Source organism: Haemaphysalis longicornis, unplaced genomic scaffold (genome assembly GCF_048455015.1).
Source record: "Haemaphysalis longicornis isolate Haplotype H1 unplaced genomic scaffold, Haemaphysalis longicornis Haplotype H1 scaffold_1, whole genome shotgun sequence".
NCBI classification, from domain to species: Eukaryota; Metazoa; Arthropoda; class Arachnida; order Ixodida; family Ixodidae; genus Haemaphysalis; species Haemaphysalis longicornis.
This window is the reverse complement of record NW_027526203.1, coordinates 282,905,136-282,926,075: the sequence shown is the minus strand read 5'-3', so window position 1 is coordinate 282,926,075 and position 20,940 is coordinate 282,905,136. Positions and strand designations below refer to the sequence as shown.

General features: G+C 48.9%; 1 protein-coding gene across 1 annotated transcript; it reads right to left on the bottom strand.

Annotated features, from left to right (window-relative positions):
• Positions 1–1,222: 1,222 nt before the first annotated feature.
• LOC144169780 (uncharacterized) lies at positions 1,223–15,934 on the bottom strand. Its single transcript, XM_077699118.1, has 4 exons — positions 15,880–15,934; positions 13,636–13,694; positions 3,771–3,965; positions 1,223–1,835 (listed from the first exon to the last, which is right to left on the bottom strand). The coding sequence occupies exons 2-4, from the start codon at positions 13,639–13,641 to the stop codon at positions 1,302–1,304; spliced, it is 735 nt and encodes a 244-aa protein (XP_077555244.1). The 5' UTR covers positions 13,642–13,694; positions 15,880–15,934; the 3' UTR covers positions 1,223–1,301.
• Between the last annotated feature and the right edge of the window lie 5,006 nt (positions 15,935–20,940).

The following is a 20,940-nucleotide window of genomic DNA, read 5'->3' as shown; positions in this document are numbered from 1 at the left end:
CACCATCATTGGGAAGTTAAGTTTCTTACTTCTTCAGAAACTGTAGCGTGTATAGTTTTGTGTAGTGTCATTTGTGAGTCCAACGGCATTGCGGTTAGCTGTGAATGCACCGACTTGATGGCTGTACTGCCTTGAGTGCTTGTGAAGAGTCTTCCTTACCATGGCAGGTTCAGATACGAAGTTCATGACTGTCTTGGAAGCGGGGGGTGGGGGGCTGTTAGAGTATACGAGGCCAGTGAAGTAACAGGAGGAAAAGGAAGCAAAGGGATTGGTGAGGACTTTTAGCAGGTCTACTCTGTGCCCGGGGAAGGAGACTGATGGGGTCAAAGAGAGGCGGGGGAAAAAGGTGTTTCCTTGATCTAACATTTAAACACCTGCACGTCTGTCCGCGATGCAAGACCGCTTGCTGGAGAAGGAAATGCTGTTCCTGTGTCACACCACCAACTTATTTACGTGTGAAGCCAACACACACTCCCGTCTGTTGTCACAACTTGTTCAGCTTGAACGGAGCCAAGAATACGACTCCAATGTGTTTGTTTTAGTATTACTTTCCTCATAGCAGTCTTTTTTTGAGGCCAGAAGTTGGTTTTTTATTTGTTCAGTGCAGGGGCGAGAAGTGAAAAGGCTTGTGTGTCTTAAGATCAGCAGGCGGCATGTGCGTCGGCAGAGGGTGCTAACGGGGCACTTGCCCCCCTCCCTCCCCCTCTCCCTCGCAATGCAACGAGTTTGCCCCCCAAGACAAAATCCTGCCGATGCTCATGGCAGGTGGCGTAGATTAATCCACACACCTCTACTAGAGTGCACCTGACAAACAAGATTAGCTTTCGCAAGTGAAAGTCTAATTGAGCGCAGATGCAAACAACTTTTGGCGTTGTTTTTTTCTATCATTATTGCTATTCTGTTTCAGGCATTGGAGATGGCTAGCAGCCAAACGCAGCTGAGGCTTCTACTTATAACACAGTGCCTAGACCTATAATAGGACATATGTCACTGCACTGTCAAACACGTACAGTTTCAGCTAAAGCTTCTGTTTACTTATAAAAGGGGGAGTGTCCCTGGATGCGCCCCACTGCAGCCGCTCGGAGGACTGCTGCCGAATATTCTTTTGTGAAAAGTAGTGCTGCAACTGCACCTCTTGGTTTCTCACCCTTGGCACTTTTTTAGCCGGTAATCAGCAGCCGTGCGTGCACTTGGGCATCCACCCAAAGTACCCGGCAGTATATGAACTACACCAGTAATGCTTGGCTTTTGGTACCTGGACTTTAATGCAAGTCTCATGGGGTTGAGTCAGGAATTAGTTGCTACCATCCCTGCATGGGGCGTCGCCCTCTCCCAGCACCCAAGATCTTTGGGTCCGTGACGGGTGCCTGGCTTCGTGAGATTGTGACGCAGCCGTTACTTTCGGGTTTCTGGGCTCCACCCTCAGAGTTCGTGTGCCTGCCTCTCCCAGCACCCAAAATCCTCGAGTCTGTGATGAATGGGGGCGGTCGTGAGAATGGGATCCAGTTTTTAATTTCGGGCTTCTTGGCTCCATCGTCCGACTTGTGTAGTCCTCTCCCAGCACCCAAGATTCTTGGGTCTGTGACATGTGGCTGGGGTCGCGAGATTTGGATCCAGTTTTTAATTTCGGGATTCTTGGCTCCGTTGTCCGACTTGTTGTGCAGTCCTCTCCCAGCACCCAAGATCCTTGGGTCTGTGACATGTGGCTGGGGTCGCGAGATTTGGATCCAGTTTTTAATTTCGGGATTCTTGGATCCAATGTCCGGCTTGGTGTTGAGATGCTTCTTCTGGATGACCCCACTCCAACTCTCGTCGCTCTTGCTGGGCTTTGCTGGCTGGAAAATGTTGTGAGAAGGTTAATGCGAGTCCTGAGCCACAACAAAAGAAACCAGCATGGAGCAGATGAATGCAATAAAATAACTCCAATCTAAAACCCAGGCAGAAAAAAAAAGAAAAACCCGAAGCCTTCTCTTAGAACACTCTGTCATGGTCGTCAGCAAAGGGGGGGGGGGGAGGGGCAAACAGCGCATTCCCCCCCCCCAAGCCAGCCACCCCAGAACAATTGCCCTGCCCCCTAGCCCTCTCCGTCTTTCCCCTCAATACAGTGGGTTTGCCCCAAGACAAAATCCTGCCGACACCCATGGTTGTGACCATGCTTACATTCTACAAAACACTTGCCAGACAAAACCCCCTGTTTATGCTAGAGACACTTCCTTAGCTTGCGTACTTCAAACTGCTCAACAACCCTTGGTTCACCTTCACCTCAGCAAAGTGGAGGGACCAATCCATATCGCCCACAAAGAAATTTCATCAAATAGTAGCATTGCCCATACCACTTAACTCAAAAATGTGGACTGTGATGTGGCTCTGCACAATGCAGAACGTCATGCTTGTAATTGCTTGATGCCACAACAAAGGCCGAACTTTTGATTTAGATCATATGTTTGACATCGTCACTCGCCAAATTTTCTGTGTTAGCTGCGTGAATCAGTCAACTGAGTGCATTCGGGAAGGTGAACCACAGGATTGGCCTGAAGTGTCCAGTTTTAAATAACATCGTCGGACACCCATGAGGCTAAACTAGATGGGTGCAAGCATAAGATTCCCTGGGACACAAACAGCACTCCCTCACCAGAACCAGATCTGGGCACCCTGTTCGAGTCGCAGCTGTAGTGGTGATTTTCCTGATGGAGGCGGGAAACAAAAGAAGCCCGCGTATGCGAAATTTCGGCGTACATTAAAAATCGCCGTTTGATCTAAATTAATTTGTAACCTTCCTCTACAGCACGCCTTGTAGCCAAGTTGTAGCTTTGGAATGTAGTTCCCAAAATACTTCTTCTCATGGAAATGTTAGGCAGTGTGTAAGCCAAAATAAAAGTAGTACCGTCTGCTAAATCGATCTGAAAGGTACAGAAAGATCTTTTTTTTTTTCACAAAATAATGTGACAAAATTTTGTTGTTCTCAGTAAATCCATCCCGCTAAAAATAATAGAAAATGAAGTAATAATGTATTAGAATTCAACATCTGCCGTGAATAACGGGATGGCATTTCAGTTGGGTAATGATGAGGAGGGGAGTAGGGGAATAAGGAACCTATTCCTTTTCTCTGTGGCTTCCGAGACGATTGGGGGCAATGATGCTGCTGCTGATACGGATCAGATACAACCAGTGGCTGGAAAACACCTAAGCACTTTATGATGTAGTGAATGTAAAAAAAAAAAACTAGTGTCCAGTTGCCTAACGTACATGCCTGTATTGTGGGGGCCGCCACAGCACCCTGGATCACGGGTGACTGCTGCGCCACTAGGTGAGGCAGTACCGGGAGTACAATACTCGCGCGGCCCGGGGTGAAACCACGTGTCCTTCCAGTATCACCATCATACGTTTTTTTCCTTTGCGCATATTTCTTCTATCAGTTTTTATGATCGAAGCTTTGCCCAACGGCCTAACAATTGTTAGGCCTATATTTATGCTAATATTAGGTAGCCACAACACTGAACTTTATGGTGTACCAAGCAGCGTAAAACTAACTGTACATCAACTGCGGGTACCAGTTGACAACGTTAAGGCTGAAGGCGTACCGTTAGGCCTAACGTCATGTCGGCACATACCTGCGTGCACACTGCCATTCGCCATCTTTTAGAGCAACGCCACACGGTCGCATGTTTCCGCCGATGCTTCATGATGGCAGTACTGTTTCATGCCAAGCAAAGAAGTTGTTTAGTGGAAACGTGCTTTGCCACTCGTCTAATTTGTACATTTGTAATTACCATGCTCAAATCACTCGTGCGCCACCCTCTCCCAGCACTCAAGATCCTTGGGTCTGCGACATGTGGCTGGGGTCGCGAGATTTGGATCCAGTTTTTAATTTCGGGCTTCTTGGCTGCATCGTCCGACTTGGTGTCTGGGTGCTTCCTCTGGACGGCGCCACTCCAACTCCCGTCGCTCTTGCCGGGCTTTTCAGGCTGGAAAGTGTTGTGAAAAGATTGATTAATTTATCGTTCTCGTTATAACTTCAGTAATAGTATATTATACCCGAAATATGATTGTGACGGAAAACCTAATCTGATGAGGCAAACTTCAGCTTTAAAAAATTTCAGTCGAAGAAGACCTGGCCTGCTTAGCTGACGGCACCGATCCCCTGCCCGAAAGGGGCCCTGCTGCCCGACGGCCGAAGGCGAGGACATCGCCGGCCTGATCGCCCGGGCTGTGGCCAAATAAATTAAAGTTATTCTGTCTGTGTCTGTATATGTAGCTAAGTGTCAAATTAATGGCAGCGCTAAAATTATTCCTGTAACAGCCAATTTCTAACACTATACTGAAGAAATGATAACAAAAATACCAAAACTAATAAATGTTAATATAAAAACAAAAAAAAACTGTTACAACAAAGAGTATTATTGGAAAGTCTAAAAAGCAAAGATTGCTTCTGCCAAATTTTTGGTGCTTACACAAAAAATAAAGAAAATAAAATTTGATAACACTAAAAACTAGGCATGAAAGGGGGGCGGACAGATTTAGTTATTTATGCCTAAAAAATTAGGCGCAGTGTTTCATTGAAGAAAAATAAACGTAAAACAAAAAATATTCAGTTTTTTGGTGTCCCTTTGGTAGTCAATGCACCTGGTTGCGGGGAGATGAGCCGCGGACTATAAAATAGCTTGCACAAGCTTCATTTTTTCTGCAGTATTACTATATTAATAAGAATCCAGTCGCCACGCTGCCACTGCCAGTTCATTTGAAATCCGACAATGAGCCTGGGAATGTTCCTGAAAAACACTTTTTTTTTTAGATAGATGCCCCTGCCCCAGCATGAGATACAGGAGACGCGCTCATTGAGAAAAAAAACAAGGGAGGGGGTAAGGGGGGGGGGGGGGGGTGCAGAATTGAACGTGATCGCGACCTGACCAACGGGAAGATAGACTGTGTTATGCTGGAAAACTGGCGTACTAAATAAAAGAAATTGGCTGATGATTACCGTACTCCCTAATGCGAAATTTGTGCGCAGGGAGTTTTAACTGCAGTCTTCTGGGTGATGGCGTGTACCGGCTGCATCTCGCGAAGTGATCGCCGCATCAGCGAACGCACGAAGGCACGCGAAATACTCTGGCGTTGTCTCGTAGCGCATCGCCGCGGGGGACCATGTCTCGCCTTCGCCATACTTTTATCCTCCGTTTTCCTGCTCGCTCTAGCTTCGGCGGCATTCTTGTTCTCTCGGTTATCTCGTAGCGCGTTATCTCGTATGCTAAAACTCTCTAGTTTTAGCATACCGGGTACCGTCCGCTAACGCTACGGCGGCGGGTAGCGGGGCCCGACTGGGAAGGTGAAAAATTCGTTCCGGTGGGGGGATTAGTTCCACCGGCCGGTCTGCGCCATGCCCGCGCCTTCTCTCCACTGAGGGGCAACCTCCTCGCCCTCCCCGCGCGCGCATGCGCGGTCGGGTCCCGGTAACCCGCCACCGTAGCGTGAGCGTCCGCCAGCCGCTATCCGTGACGTCTGTTCCGTCATGCACGTAGTTACCGGGTTGACCGGGACCCGTCTGGGCACTTGGGCATTCATCGCGGTAGGGGGATTAGTTCCGCGGGCCTGCCTTCGCCATGTCCGCGCCTCCTCTCCCTTCCTCCTCGCCCTTCCGCGCGCGCAGGCGCAGACGGGTCCCGGTAAACCCGGTAAAAACGTAACCAACGGAACAGACGGACTGCTAAAACTCTCTATTGTGTCGCGCCGTCTCGGCATGCCGCCCTCCCCCTCATACTTTCGCCATACTTTACTCCTTCGTTTTCCTGCTGTTCTATCTCGTTTGTCTTCGGTGTCCCCTTCGTTGGCTCGGTTACGAGGGACGGCGGCACTGTGAAACCACAGGAGCGGGCGGAAGCTTGGTTCATTTGAAAGATTGCCTCTTTAGTATAACACTGACACCACTTTTGCCGTAAACTTCACTCAAATAAGCTCTATAAGTAGGTAAAAGAGAACGGCCATGCGACCCACTAGCTCATTTCGCGCACAATACGCGAGGGTACACTTCGTCTGCTCAGGAAGCTCGCAGGCGACGAAACAGCCTGTGCCGGTAAGTTACCGTTCGCGGTACCTCTCGCGCATGCGCAGTCGACTCCCGCAAACACGCTAGACGGTAACGTAAACATGGTAACGCTATGCTATAGCATATTTAGCAGTTAGTTTAGCATAGCGTTATTTTAGCATAACGTTACCGTGTTATATAGCGCTATAGCATAGCGTCACCGTGTTTCAATGTTATGGTGTGGTAAACAATGGAAGTTACGAGCGCACACGTTAACATAGAAACACCAGTGCGTACTACGCGCACTATGCCGGTTACAGCTGCACAGCTGTCCGGGGGAAAGTTCACTCTCTGCGTAGCCCTATAGAGCAGCGTCGCTGTAATATCTCCCACAGTCTAACCCGCTGCCGAATTTTTGTTTTGTTTACGGGCTCGGGCCGCTGGGGCCGATGATAGGCTGGGTTCAGACATAGCCTCCTTTGGAGGCTATGTCTATGGTTCAGGCTGTTATGGAGGCTATGGTTCAGACTGTTGTCGCAACTGTCGTAACTGTCGTCTCAGCCAGCCAACCAAACTGCGTGAAACGCCATTTTTTTTGTTAAGTCCATGGCACACGATATGGCTTTTGCGTCGGTAGTCTGAAGATAGCCTTAGTGAGCCTCAACGTTTATAGAAGTTCTAACAACGTTGGTGAGTCTGGCCTTCATCGTGGCAGACCCTGTTCGAGGCACGCGTCGCGGCGGTGGCGGCAGTTTTCTTTACGGTGGCGGGAAACAAAAAAAGCCCCTGTTACCAAATTTCGGGGCACAATAAAAATGCCGGGGTGATCTAAATGAATCCGCAGCGTTTCACCACGGCGCGTCTTGTAATCTAGGTGTAGCTTCAGAACATAATGCTAAAAAACTCCCAAGCATTTCCCCGAGGGTGAACATGGTTAAGTGCGAATGCACGGGGTGATGCTATGAGGGCGAGTAAAGTTAAAATCCGTTGGCATTCGCCCGTGAGCGCGCGCGAGCCGACCCACGGAGGTCTGGCAGTTTATCGCTGCATATATAGGGGGGTACGCCGCGCCGAGCGCGCCGAGCCAGGTGGCTGAGAGAGGAGGCGAGCGCAAGGGGAGAGGGACAGCGGCGCACGGCAGCTGCAGCCGAGCGAGGGGGAGAGGAGAGAGTGTGACGTCACGGTGGAGAGAGAGGCGCGCGGCAGCTGCTGGAGAGAGGAGGCGCGCTGTGACGTCATACCATGACGTCACGGCGCGAGGAGCGGTGCGGGGAGCGGCGCGCACCCGCGCAGCCACGGCGAGGAGGCGGAGCGAGCGCGGTCACGTGGTGAAGTGACGTCACCGCGCCGTTGCTACCGACGCTCCTCTCCGCTCCACGCCGTTGCTAGGGAGAGAAGGACTGCGGACGCCGCCGCCGCCGCCGCCGGCGGTGGAAGGTTTGGGGTCGCTTATAAAGTGCATTCGCACTTAAAACACTTCTCCACGAAAACGTAAGGGAGTGCACAGGTGAAAATGAACCCAATTCCATTGTATGGAAAAATTCCCCCTTTTTTTGCGAAATAATGTAACAAAATTGCTTTATTTATCTCAATAAACGCATATCCGCCTTAAAATAACAGAAAATAATTAAAATAAAGGAATAAACCAAATTAGAATTCAACCTGCGTCGTAAAAGAACGAGATGGCGTTTCAGCTGGGTGATGCATAAGAGGGGTTTGGCAAGCTGCTCGCCATATCGTTCAGCTTGCCAGACTCCCCCTTATTACCACCCAGCTGAAACACCATTTCGTATTAGAACTAGAACTTGCCGGCCAACTCAGAGCAGGCAGGCTGACCCTCTCCTTACAAGGAGTACAACCATTGCCTTCTAGACTCTAGAGGGTGTTGGCTCAACACCCACGATTGGCAGACACTAAGGAGAATACAACACCTCTATTCAGAGGTCACGTTTATCACCCATGGTTCCGAAATGTTTCTGAATAACATACGAGAACACTGCTAGCAATGCGGAAAACAGTCCACACTTTTCCATGCAACCTGGGACTGCCGGACCGTATGGCCCCAGGCGAACAACGCAGACTCTACTACCCTACTCGAGGCATGGAAGGCAGCTCTGGCCAGTTCAGCCTAATAATACCAGGTAGACTTGGTATGAAGAGCAAGGCAGGAGGCCGCTGAATTTGGAGCCCTGGACTTGGGGCCCCACCTACATGTCTTCTTCTAACGTTTCTTCCTCCGACCCCCTCCCCATATTTTAATCCTCTTAACCCTTCCCACTACTATAAGAAGTGGGAGGGGTTAAGAGAATGAGGAGCCTATTTCTTTTCTCTCTGTACATTCAGAGGCCATTGGAGACGAAGATGCTGCTACTGATAAGGATACGAACAGAGGTTGGCAAAAATTACGAAGACACGTACCTATAGCCCTCCTTACGATCTAGTGAATGAGAAATCATTAATGTCCGATTGCCGAACGTATATGCCTGCATTGTGGGCGCCGCCATGGCGCCCTGGATCGCTGGTGACTGCTGCGCCACTGGATGAGGCAGCGGCGCCAGTATGAAGCTGGACGCGGGGCAGCGTGGGCTGAAATCACGTGTTCTTTCAGATCACCATCATTAGTTTTTTCTTTAGGTCTTTTTCTTCTCTCCGTTGCTATAACTGAAAGCTGAATCGCGCTCGTGAGGCCTATATCTGGCCTTAATTTTAGGCAGCCGTAAAGTGGGATTTACGATGTGTCAAGCACCGTCAAAACTCATTCGCGTGCTGCGGGCACCGTTTGGCGACGTTATGGCCCGAAGTGTAACGTTAGGCCTAACGTCATGGCGGCACAGACCCGCGTTCGCACCGCTAAGACCCATTTCCCCCTTTTCCTTCCCCCTTACACTGGGAGCAGGCCCTGGAGAGCTCCGACCCGGAAGTGCAGTTGGCACTAACCAACCCGGCCGCCCAGGTCGCGGAGAACATCGCATCCTCCGCCACCCCTCTCCCCTAGAACCAGTTTGCAAATAAACTGTTTCTCCTCCTCCTCCTCCTCCTCCTCCTCCTTCTCCTCGCCATGTTTGGGGCAACGCCGAACGGCCGCATGTTTCAGCGGATGCTTCGTGATGGTGCACGGCAGCACGCCAAGCAAAGAGGGCATTTAGCGAAAACGTGCTTTTCTACTCGCCTGATTGGTACTTCTGTAATTACCATGCTCAAATAGTTTAGTACATTTCTCTAAAGCACGTTTCTAAGGCACCAACGCATTCATTAGGCCCACATTCACTCAGCTGGAGCAAACGAGATGTGTGGCGTTGAAGATGCGCGCTTGTCGTCTCGTGTTCCAGCTGCCTTTGGTTCTATTCCCATTCGGACCCAAATTTACTCGATTTTCTTTTCAACTCAATTATTTTACTTTTACAGTAAGTGAGCTGTAGGCCATTTTGTGTGCCATCTCTTGACCTCTGCGCCGGATCTTCGACCTTCAACTAATGTTTTCGCATTAGTAACGTCGGTAGCTTTGGATGTTACATGAAGTGGGCGAAGTTGCATCGATTAAAGCGGTACAACGTGGACAGGGGTTTATGCAGAATTTCGATTTTGGGGGGGGGTGTCGGTGGGATGTTTGGGGGGGTGTTGTATAAATCCCTAGGCACGGTGCTTGTGGTTGTGAAATCTTTTTGGGGGGGTGTCGAAGTCTTTCATGGGGGCTGTTGGGGGGGGGGGGGGTGTTAGGGGTGTGTGTATAAATCCCTGAACGTGGACAGTCCAGAAGTTTCTACTAGAACTGCTTGCATGAGAAGGTTATCGGTGTCGGACTCAGATAATGGCACTCGATTCATACCAGCCGAATGCCTAGAATTTTTTAACTCCAATAAGTCTTTGTTGACACCGCACCTTAACCTTAATCTGACAATTGAGACTGAAATTTGTTTACGTAAACTCGGCTCCCACCAACTTCATATCCCTCTCAACCTCGCCTCCAAACTGTGACGTTACTCACCACGTCGCAGCTCCTGGCTGTGGCTCAACCTCTCCTCGCATGGTCGTATGAGGCTCAGCGGTCTACCTCTTGAGGCCACATCATGAGGTTGCCTCGGCCCATTGCTCTGTAGTACGGCCGTTCGCCGCTTGGCCGAGACACGTCAGACTCGAATAGTCCACACGGTGGGACACGCACCTAATGCGTTAATTATTTGCCATCCACTACAATCGGTGTTTTGTGACGGAATCCTTAAATTATTTTGCGAGTAATCGTTGAGTAATTTTGGTATTTCTTTACCTGCCAACAGGTCATTGGCGAAAATGTATAAATCTGGGGCGAAATGCCGAGTTAGTCCGTTTCAAAAATGTCCATTTCGCGTTCATTTCAGTCGTGGCGTAGTTGAACTTGAAAGGCCTCTGACCGATGACACGCGCAGAAACCGACGCCCCACACTGCTTGTGCTGCGTCACATTCGGGTTGTCTCCTTTCAGGAAATCAGGGCTCAACCAAAATGATAAGTTTCAAACGGACATTCCAATTTCCAGTGATTGAAAGTATGACTCTTTAAATTTTCATCCACGAAGTCTAAAGTCTGCGTAGCGGTTCATGACCACCCGCCCCTTGTTACCCCCCCCCCCCCCCCCCCCGCCCTCCACCGTGTCGTATGTCTCGACATTACACGCATGCCCTCCTCCCCCTTTTTCTGAGGGAGGGAGCCACCAAGCGCATGCCGTTGAATTTTGTGCAAAAACGATCGTGACGCATGCAGAGCCCTAAAAGCGGTTCGTGCTCTTGAAAACGGTTTTTCAATTCACTCGCCAAATATTTAAAGCGGAAGTTCTACTATGCTACATTCTTCAAGGTTTTAACGTTTTACCGCGCTGTTTCCAAAACCATGGCCTTCAAGGTCATTCATCGCGTCGCAAGTGACCATCAGGCGCTGGCGCGCAAGCTGCGCCTTTCTTTGGTATCGCTTCGCTCACTTCGAGCTTCTCCGCTGCAGTACAGTGAAAGATCGTTAATTCGAACTCGGTTAATTCGAACTGACGCCCTGGTCCCGGCGCAGCCTTGTATATTTCAATGGGGAAAACTCCCGATAATTCGAACTCATCCGTATTCAGAACGGTTAATTTGAACTGGGATCCCCTGGTTTCCATCGCTCCTCGCAAAAGAAGTCGGCCCAGGGTGATTGCCATGTGTTGCAAATCCAAATCAAACCAAATGTACTAGAGATGCAAAACAACGAAACAACAAACAACAGCATAGCGCGCGCGCTACGCTGCTGCGACAGCTTATTTCGCTTCCTCAGCGGGCGCCGCGCCGCCGGCCCAGTGCTGCGGCGCATACTGTTTCAGGTTTTCTTTGTGCCGCGGTAGCTGGTCTGGGCCCACAAACCTGTAGTAGCACCTAATTCGCGATAGTCCAGAAGTGGCTTCTTTGTGTTCTGCCCGCGCAGTGTGGCACGATGTCCGTTTATTCTGGCGCCCGTCCGCTAATTCGAACTCCGCTTAATTCGAACAATTTTATGGTCCCCTTCGAGTTCGAAATAACGAGCTTTTACTGTACCACATGACTAGGCGAGGGTGAAACGGCTGCTTCACCTGCGCTTTATCGTTCAGCGCCGGCTGGGCCGTCTTTCCGTGCGTTTCAGTGCAAGCGAATCACGTGACTAGGCGAGGGTTTAACGACTGCTTCGCCGGCGCTTGGTCTCTTACGTTCGCCATTGCGTGCCTTTCAGCGCAAGCGAAAGGATGAATTCGATCATCCAGTAGATATAGCTAGACGACAGGCTTCGAAATCTCAAGCAAAGGCAAAAGGCAAACTTTCACGAAACAGTGCGTGTAGTCGTTGCTTTCGCTCGTGATAACTAGGTTTGGAAGGTTAAACCTAGGCCATTTTTTGCACGGGTACCTACTCCAGAAAAGTGGAAATTTGTGAAAGGGGGAGTGTGACCACCCGGCCTGAAAACTTACTGATCATGCACTATTTTCCTTACAGTGCGCACATGATGATGATGATGATTCCTATTGGTTTCCCCTTTGAAGCGGGGTGATGACATGTCATCTTACCAAAAAGGACTAATATAACCATGTTTTACACTCTTGGTTTAATACTAGCGCTGCTTAGGGCAGGCACTAAAGCTTATTAGGCCCGAAATACTTTCTTTTCCCTGTTACAGGTGGTAACTGTCCTAGGCAATATTCCCCTCTCTGCTTTTCGTCCACCAGCATTCTAATCTTCTTTTCGTCCCCTCGACAGCCTTGAAGTTAACTTCCTCTCTGATACCCTTAAATTCTAGGGCTTCTGAAAGCCCAATATTCCCTTCATGTAGATTTGGATGGATACCCTCACATTCTAACACTATGTGCCGCATAGTTTCTGTTTCTTTTCCGCAGACCACACATACCCCATCATTTTGTGAATACTTCCCCACAAAACTCTTAGTTCGCAGGCAACCTGCTCTAGCCTCAAAAAGCAAAGCACTGCCCTGGGAATTATCGTAGAAATTTTCCTTTCTGATGTTCATCTTCTCAGCCCTGTACATCTCTAACGACGTTTTAGCTTCCATTTTTTCCCTCCATTTATTCGTTTCAATCTGCCTTGCCTCTTTTTTGGTTACCTTGGCTGTTTTGGATTCCCCACTGTTCTTTCCGTATTTCATCGTTAGCCTTCGTCTTTCTTAACCACTGTGTGTCCACGCTTTTCAAGTATAGGTACCTAAAAACCTTAGCTGCCCACCTTCGTTGATCCATTGCCCTCAACCTCATCTCAAAGCATATTTTACTCTGAGCTTCTCTAACTTCAAACGACGCCCAGCCCATATCTCCCTGAACTGCTTCGTTAGTTGTTTTTCCATGCGCGCCTAAGGCCAAACGTCCTACCGTTCTCTGGTTTACTTCAAGGCCTGATAGAACGTCTGATTTTAAGCAGAGTACAGCATTCGCAAACGTGAGACCCGGAACCATTACTCCTTTCCACATTCCTCTTACTACTTCATATCCGTGCAGGCACCCCCCCCCCCCTCTCTCTCTCTCTCTCTCTCTCTCTCTCTCTCTCTCTCTCTCTCTCTCTCTCTCTCTCTCTCTCTCTCTCTCTCTCTCTCTCTCTCTCTCTCTCTCCCTCTCTCTCTCTCTCTCTCTCTCTCACACACACACGCACACACACACGCACACACACGCACACACACACGCACGCACACACACACACACACGCACGCGCACACACACACACGCACACACACACACACACACACACACACACACACACACACACACACACACACACACACACACACACACACACACACACACATCCCCCTTTCTATAGCAGCGTCCCAAAAGGTTGGTCTAGATGCGTCCATAATCTGCTAACCTCCCTCCAGTGCGCTATACTGGCAGGCTAATAGTAATATAACCCTTGCGATCCTGGTTAATCGGGTGATCGAACGATTATTCGACTACCCTGCGTTTTGTCGACGAAACAGTCTCGCATCACGTTCTGACCGCTGTGTTATGGGCGCTGTCATGATCAGAAAACTTACTGGCCAGGCAAGCGGCGAGCAAAAAATCGCAAGTGAGCGTTGATGAACCCGATTCAAGGAAATTATGTTTTTTTCGCTTCGAAGTATTCTTACATATATAATACTTACATTCATGCTTGACTAGGGGTTTAGGTGCTTCAGCGAAGCTCTCTGTCGATGACGATAGCCTGGACGGAAGGGACAGAGACGGTGTGTTAATCTTGAACACGGTTCGACTTGGAGGCAGTGCAGATGCGACGCGACTGTTCAGATAGTCCGCAGGATGCCTTTTGAAGGCAAGCGTCACTGCAAAGTGGAGGACGCGATGCGCAGCGTTAGGTGGCCACCACACAATAGGCGACATACAATGCGGACCAATCATAAGGAGCCGCTGGGATGCCGCTAATGAAAAGCAAACGACGAGTGTGAGCTCTCTCTCTCTGGAGCTTCTCATGGTTGCATGACGTGTGTGCCTCACCAACTCCTTATGCTGCGCCTGGTTTGTGCGTCGCCTGTTGCACGGTATACGGGACCTAACGCTGCGCAACGCGTTCACCCTTTCCACTGACGTTCCGCTTTCGAAATGCAGAGAGAGGAGTGCCTCACCTAAGCAGGACCAAATTCTAAAAATAGTAATTTCAATGTGCCAGCAGCAACGTACCTGATAATGGATTGATGATATTATTCAACGTGTCATTAAATTCTGGGAAATTACGAATCCGGCGGGGCGATAAATTTTATGCCGAGAAAAATAACGCCATAACGTCAATGAGAAATTTGTTGAGAGTGCGCACCAAAAAGCAGGATTCAGCCCTTTTAATTAAGTAGAGTTGGCAAAATCCACGGAATGTGAAGACAGGTGATGAATGCGTACATGCCGGTTATATGTATATGCGCGACAGATAAACGGACACACAGATTCGGACATCGGCCTGAGCGTAAATGTATCCATACATCCGTCCGTCCGTCCGTCCGCACGCACATAGGATGTACACATGGGAAGAAATCCGTGCAAATATATATACGCACACACTACTGACCTAATTTGCGCACTATCGGAAGTGTGCGTGCGCATATCCGTGCAGACAACTGACGCGCGAACTTACGTGCCTAAACGGATATCTGCTTGTACACACGTAAAGCCGCTGTGCACGCATACAAGCGGACATGCGTGAGAAGCCTGCACTATCGTTACTGGACACCTAATTAGTGATGTAATTGAATTCACACTGCTTATGCGACAAATATTAATCTAACCACGACGTCAACCCAAAAAATTTCCTGAACCATATAAACATACTTAGGCTTTCCAAACCATTTCTTAGTGAGTTTAACAACTTGAACTTCTGTGTATTTCCAATTAAAAACAAGCTTGTCTCGTTTAAAAAAAAAAATTGATAGAGATTTTACGCAAACTTGTGTTTTGTTTTCCCACCATGTAACAGCCTGGGAGAGCTCACAGTATTGAAATAAATAAATAAATAAATAAATAAATAAATAAATAAATAAATAAATAAATAAATAAATAAATAAATAAATAAATAAATTTCGGGCTGTTTCCAGAGATTCTCTAGGCATTTCTTATTTTGTTTCATGCGATGGTTCACCTACAAATAGGCCGCGACAGCATTGCTAACGCGTGGGCGCAGTCTCAGTTGCGCCAAAGGGCCCTTTGTTTATTCCACTGAACCGATCTCTTTTTTTTTCATAATTTCGATTATTTTAGCTCATCCCCCGTTGAGAGGGTGTCCCCCGGGTGATAAATTTTTTTACAACCTTACTAATCGTTCATCTGCTGAAGTGACAATTTTTCACATTAGGCCTAATCTCGATTCGAATTTTTTACGTGCTGATTTGAAAATATTTAAGGTTCCCAAACTATCGTAAATAAATAAATAAATTTCGGGCTGTTTCCAAATGTTCTGGAGGCATTTCGTATTTTGTTTCAGGCGGTGCTTGAACTACAAATAAGCCGCAACAGCATTGCCAACGCGTAGGCGCAGTCCTAGTTGCGCCATAATGCCCTTTGTTTTTCTACTGAACCGATCTTCTTTTTTCAGAATTTCGATTATTTTAGCTCATCCCCCGTTGAGAGAGTGTCCACCGGGTGCTAATTTTTTTTTTCAACCTTACTAATCGTTCATGACTACATAATTCATGATTTAATTGTTTTAATACTGCGGAAGTGACAATTTTCCACATTAAGCCTAATCTCGATACGAATTTTTTATGTGCTTATTCGAAAATATTTAAGGTTCCAAAACTATCGTGAGCTGTTCCCCGGTGTTCTTTGACTCGTTAAATACCTCCTCGTCATTAATGTAAACATTATCTTACCCTAATACGCAAGCGAAGTAAATTTGGAGAGCTCACAGAGTGTTTCCTTCGTCAACGCTTCGCTGAGCCTGTGGTCACGTGTTTTCGAGGGAATTATAGGAACAGTACATTTGCCTTAGCTTCGCATTTGGCTTGGTCCACAAAGATTTTATGGCTATTGGATTTTTCGGTGTTTTCTTCGTTTTGCGTTCTTTAAAGACTGCGCATTGCTGCGGCGAAGAGGTAGCCATGGCATTCGTGAGCCGTGGGCGAAGCACGGCGAGTTTGAAGGAAGGCAGAACTTTCAACTCCCTGTCCCGTGGCTTTCTCTATGGGCGTGGGATCACGCCCAGCGTTGTTCATGCTTGCGTTGAAGGTGTTGTACGGCTGTAGCTGCCATATCTCACCCAATTTTCAACAAAGTTTGCATTTAGGCACCGCGCAAAGGCGAATATATTGCGTTTACATGTTACTTTATAGCCACTAAAACGTTTTAATCTAGGCCAACGACGAAGCTAATATAAATAAATATATCTGAAGACTACTCACCTACTCACCGGCTACCTGTTAAGAAAGGCGAAAGCTTCTTGATTTTGCTAAAGGCTGTGGCTAGCGTTCCGTCCAGACGGAACGATATACAAGTGCTAAAGTTCCGTCCAGACGGAATGGAGCGCTGCGGGTTATCCTTCCGTCCAGACGGAATACAACGGAGAGCTTAGCGTTCCGTCCAGATGGAGTCGGCGTGAAATTTATACAGCTCTGTCCATACGAAAGCAAAACCGGCTGATTAGACACCATGCTCAGTCGTCAGATTTGGTGTGGTGGTTGCGCTTCGGATTATGGCACTGCTGTACCGGGTTCGATTCCCCCCGGACGTGCTTTTTTAAAGACGATAGTCTTTCTTGGGCTACTTAAACCCAGAAATTTTGGTCTGTCTGTCTGTTTGTCCGTCCGTCTGTCTGTAACTCTATTCAGCCACCCGGCCAAAGTAAAATTGATACTGCGCAGTAGTCTTATATACTCACAGCAAAATGTAAACGTCTAAGCCCGGTTTATATGTTCATACTTGTCAACTTTGTTGAACAAGAACAAGACATTACGCAAATATAAGACAGGAAATTAGTACACAAAGGATATTTACAGTGTTCCTTTATTAAAAAATTCATGGATGCTTGGTTTTTCGATAAGAAATGATATTCTACTGCAGAAAACGGCCGCCTCTTAGCGGCATATGAAAAATCACGCGGCAACAGCAACGAAAGGTTTCACTAGCTAGGTTCCACGTTCTGCTTGGAACGCACGTGGAGCACGGCCACGTGGTTCTATAAGCCTTGTAGTCGGCCGCCTCCATTCACGCGCGTCTCCGCCGTATTGCAGCGCTGGCTTCGAGGAACCCGGCCTGTATACAGTGGAACGCGGTAAATTCAAATCGCCTTGCGCAAACCTTTAGTGTGTTTACCTTGGAATGAGCGCGATGGTACAGGAACAGCATGAGAGGTGAGCGGGAAAGCAAAGGGGGGCATTTCCTTGGCAAATGTCTACAAAGACTATCGGCTTTTGACGACATTTGCAACAAAAGGAGCAGATACGCGGCCATTTTTTTTTTGTTTTGCATGGTTGTACCAGCGTTTTGTAACAGCGAACTTTGGGCCCACTTTACAATTGACGCGGGGAGAGCAATTGGTCTTGATTTTGCACTCAACCGGCCGCTCAGCTACCGCTCACTAGAGCCGAGGCCGATCGCCAGAGTTCCGATCATCTGTAGTTCGTGTAATGGTGATTACTAATTAACGGTTATTCTGGCTAGTCAATGAGCGTTCGTTCGGCTAGGTAAATATGGTTCGTTCGGCTAGGTAAATATGAAGAAAAACTGATCTCGCTGCCTGTTGTGAAGCGGGCGTGGTCGCGAGCTAGCGGCTTGGAGCTCCGTTTGACGGACTTAGAGTTAGTCCGATCGCCTTTCTTGGGTTTTGTTGATTTTTACCCAACCGGTCAAACCGCTTCCGCTCATTGACTAGCCAGAGTCACATTTGATTAATAATCACTCTCAATGATTATAGATGATCGGCCGTAAAACGAACCGCCAAGCTCGACCACGCCTGCTTCACAACAGGCAGCGAGAGCACTTTTTCTTGATATTTACCCAGTCGAATGAACCACTTCCGCTCACTGACTAGCCAGAATAACCGTTAATTAGTAATCACCATTACGAACTACAGATGATCGGAACTCTGGTGATGGATACGTCGGCCTTGGCTCTAGTGAGCGGTAGCGGAGCGGCCGGTTGAGTACAAAATCAAGACCGACTGCTCTCACCGCGTCAATTGTAAAGTGGGCGCGAAGTTAGCTGTTACAAAACGCTGGCACAACCACGCAAAAAAAAAAACAAAAAAAAAAACAAAGCATGTCCGGGGGGGGGAATCGAACCCGGGTCAGTAGTGCCATAATCCGAGACGCAACCTCTACACCAAACCTGAATTTTTTTAAAAATAACAAACACTTTATTTACAGAGATATATACAGGATCACATCAGGTGATTGAAGGGTATTCGTCGTACACAATAGCAGCTTTACGCATGCAGAAAAATAGGCGCTTACGGCCTTTATGCTAGCATGGCGTAAGCATGTTCTGCCGGCAAGTGTAAGCTAGTGGCATCGTAATGCTGGCACAGCCGCAGAGTTTTGGCGGTAATTACACTAGCACGAACGTTGTCGAATGGATGACGGTGCCTTTTGTGCACCGCTTGAAGGGAGTGGGATGGGGGCGGAAGGAGGGTAAGGGGGTTCTGGGCAAGCAGAGGTGAGCAGGAGTGTTTCCCGGTTCTAGCCATCAAATTGAGTCCCATCTCATCTGCTCCTTTACCTTAAATTCTGAAAGGACACGCGAACCCTGCGCCAGTGCATCACGCAGCTCGGAGTCTGAGTCAGGCCCGTCAACGGCGGCCACTGCCCACTGCGCCTTCTGAACAAAAATGCCTCCACGCCGGCCGAGGGTGTTCAGCGCATTCAACAGCATCCACCCTTGCCCTCTAAAGCGAGTGGAGTCCCATGACGTGGATGCAATCTCGGAGGTGTGGGAGTTCCGTGTCTGCATCCAAGAACCTTAAGTTGGTCCAGGTGGGCTGCCACTGTGTGCCAAAGGGGCACTGCAGCTCGTCCCAGAAATACGATGCCGTATTGCACTCTAAGAATAAATGCTCGCCCGTCTCCCGCCTTCCGCACAGCGGACAGTTGGCCCCTCCAGGGAGGAAGAAACCCCGCTCTTCCTGCCTTGCCTTAGTTGTGAGTATCCCTGCGTGCAGACGGAAGAAGAAATCTTTCGAGCTTGTTGGGACGGGGAGCTTCCACACGCGCCGTAGGACGTCACTTTTTAGGCGGCCTAAAGGTGGGGAGTGTATACAAGGTGGGTGGGAGGGTCTGTTCCATCAAATCCCAGTAGAGCTTCCTCGGCTTCACTGCGCACAAATACTCCCAGGAGAAGAGTTCCTGCAAGAGGGCCAGTACCCCCGTCACTTCCCTGTAAAAGCCTGTTGCACGGGCGCCATGTGCAAGCTCTGCTGTTACGAGCGAAGGGGCCAGGTGTAGGGCGCCTACACTTTGGAGAACCGCCCGGAGAAAGCCATCACTGCGATCTCGGAAGTACACAAATCTCTGTACAATCAGTTTAAGTTCCATGTTAACGAGCCCAAGACCCCCGGCTTCGGCACTCCAGAAAATGTTAGTGCGGTGCATGGGTTCATACGTGGATCTCCAGACGAAAACCGCAAACAACCGGTGTAGCTTGGCCACTGAGCATACATCAATAGTCGAGACACGGGCCGCGTACAAGATGGCCGGTTATGCCACGGCGTTGCAAACATGCGCCCTAGAAAAGAGGGCAATATGTCGCGCTCTCCCGGGCTCCAAGTTCCTTCCAGCAGCTGCCAGTTTCGTCTGCCACCGGGGGGCGATGGCTGCGCCGGTATCTAGGTTTACCCCAAGGTAGCGGGTGATGCCCTCCCCCCCCCCCTCCATCGAACTCCGTAGAGTTGTTGGGGTTTGGTGAGCCATTCGCCTAGTCATGCTCCCTCTGACTTCAAAAGGTTGAGCTGAGCCCCGGAGAATCGACAAAATTCTTCGGCCAGTGCAACAACCTCCCCCGCCTGCTCTCTCGATGTGCACACAAAGGCGGCATCGTCCGCATAGGCCAGGACCTTTAGTTCTTCGTCTCCGAGAACCAAGCCTCGGATCGACTTGGACGCTATTGCCATCCTGCAGGGAGGTTCTATGTACAGTGCGAATAGAATAGGGGAAGATGGGGCAGCCCTGCCTGACCGACCGTCCGATGTTGATTGGCGGCCCCACTTCCCCATTCGTGATGATACTTGTAGTTATTTCTGTGTAGCAGATCTTTATCCAATCTACCATTGCATCTCCTATCCCACATTGACTAAGGAGCATAAACAGAAAGGTGTGGTCTACCTGGTCGAAGGCCTTTTTAAGATCGAGTTGTAGGACAGCTAAGGGGTAAGTGCCTGACTCTGCCACCCCGTAGAACGTCCGCATGCGATGAAAATTGTGTTAATGGAGCGGCCCCTAAATCCGCATGTCTGATGTGGGCCCACCACACTACTGAGGGCCATCTCGAGTCGTCGGGCCAGGATATGTGCTAGGATTTTATAGTCTGTCGACAGTAAACTGATGGGCCTGCAATCTTCCACATTCGGTACCATATCTTGGACGGATTTTTTGGGTATGAGGACCAAATTACTGTTCCGCATTGGAGGTGGCAGCACTTTTGTGTTTTGGATATTGTCGAAGACAGATACCAGAACAGGGCTGATCTCTTCACGAAATACCTGGTAGAATTCAGAAACAATCCCGTCAGGCCCCGGTGACTTATTTTTTGACAGTTTTTTTATCGAGTGTTTTACCTCTTCGACCGTTATCAGGCTGTTTATTATGAGTCTAACGTCCTCTGGCACCGTGGGCAGCTCACCAAGGACGTCCGGTGGGGGATCGTCAAGCTTCGAGCGCAAGGAAAACAGCTTACCGTAGTACTCACAGAAGGCAGTCGCCACCTCCCCGCTCCCACTAGAAATGCTACCAGAGTGGTTAACCTCGGAAATTGTTTTAGAG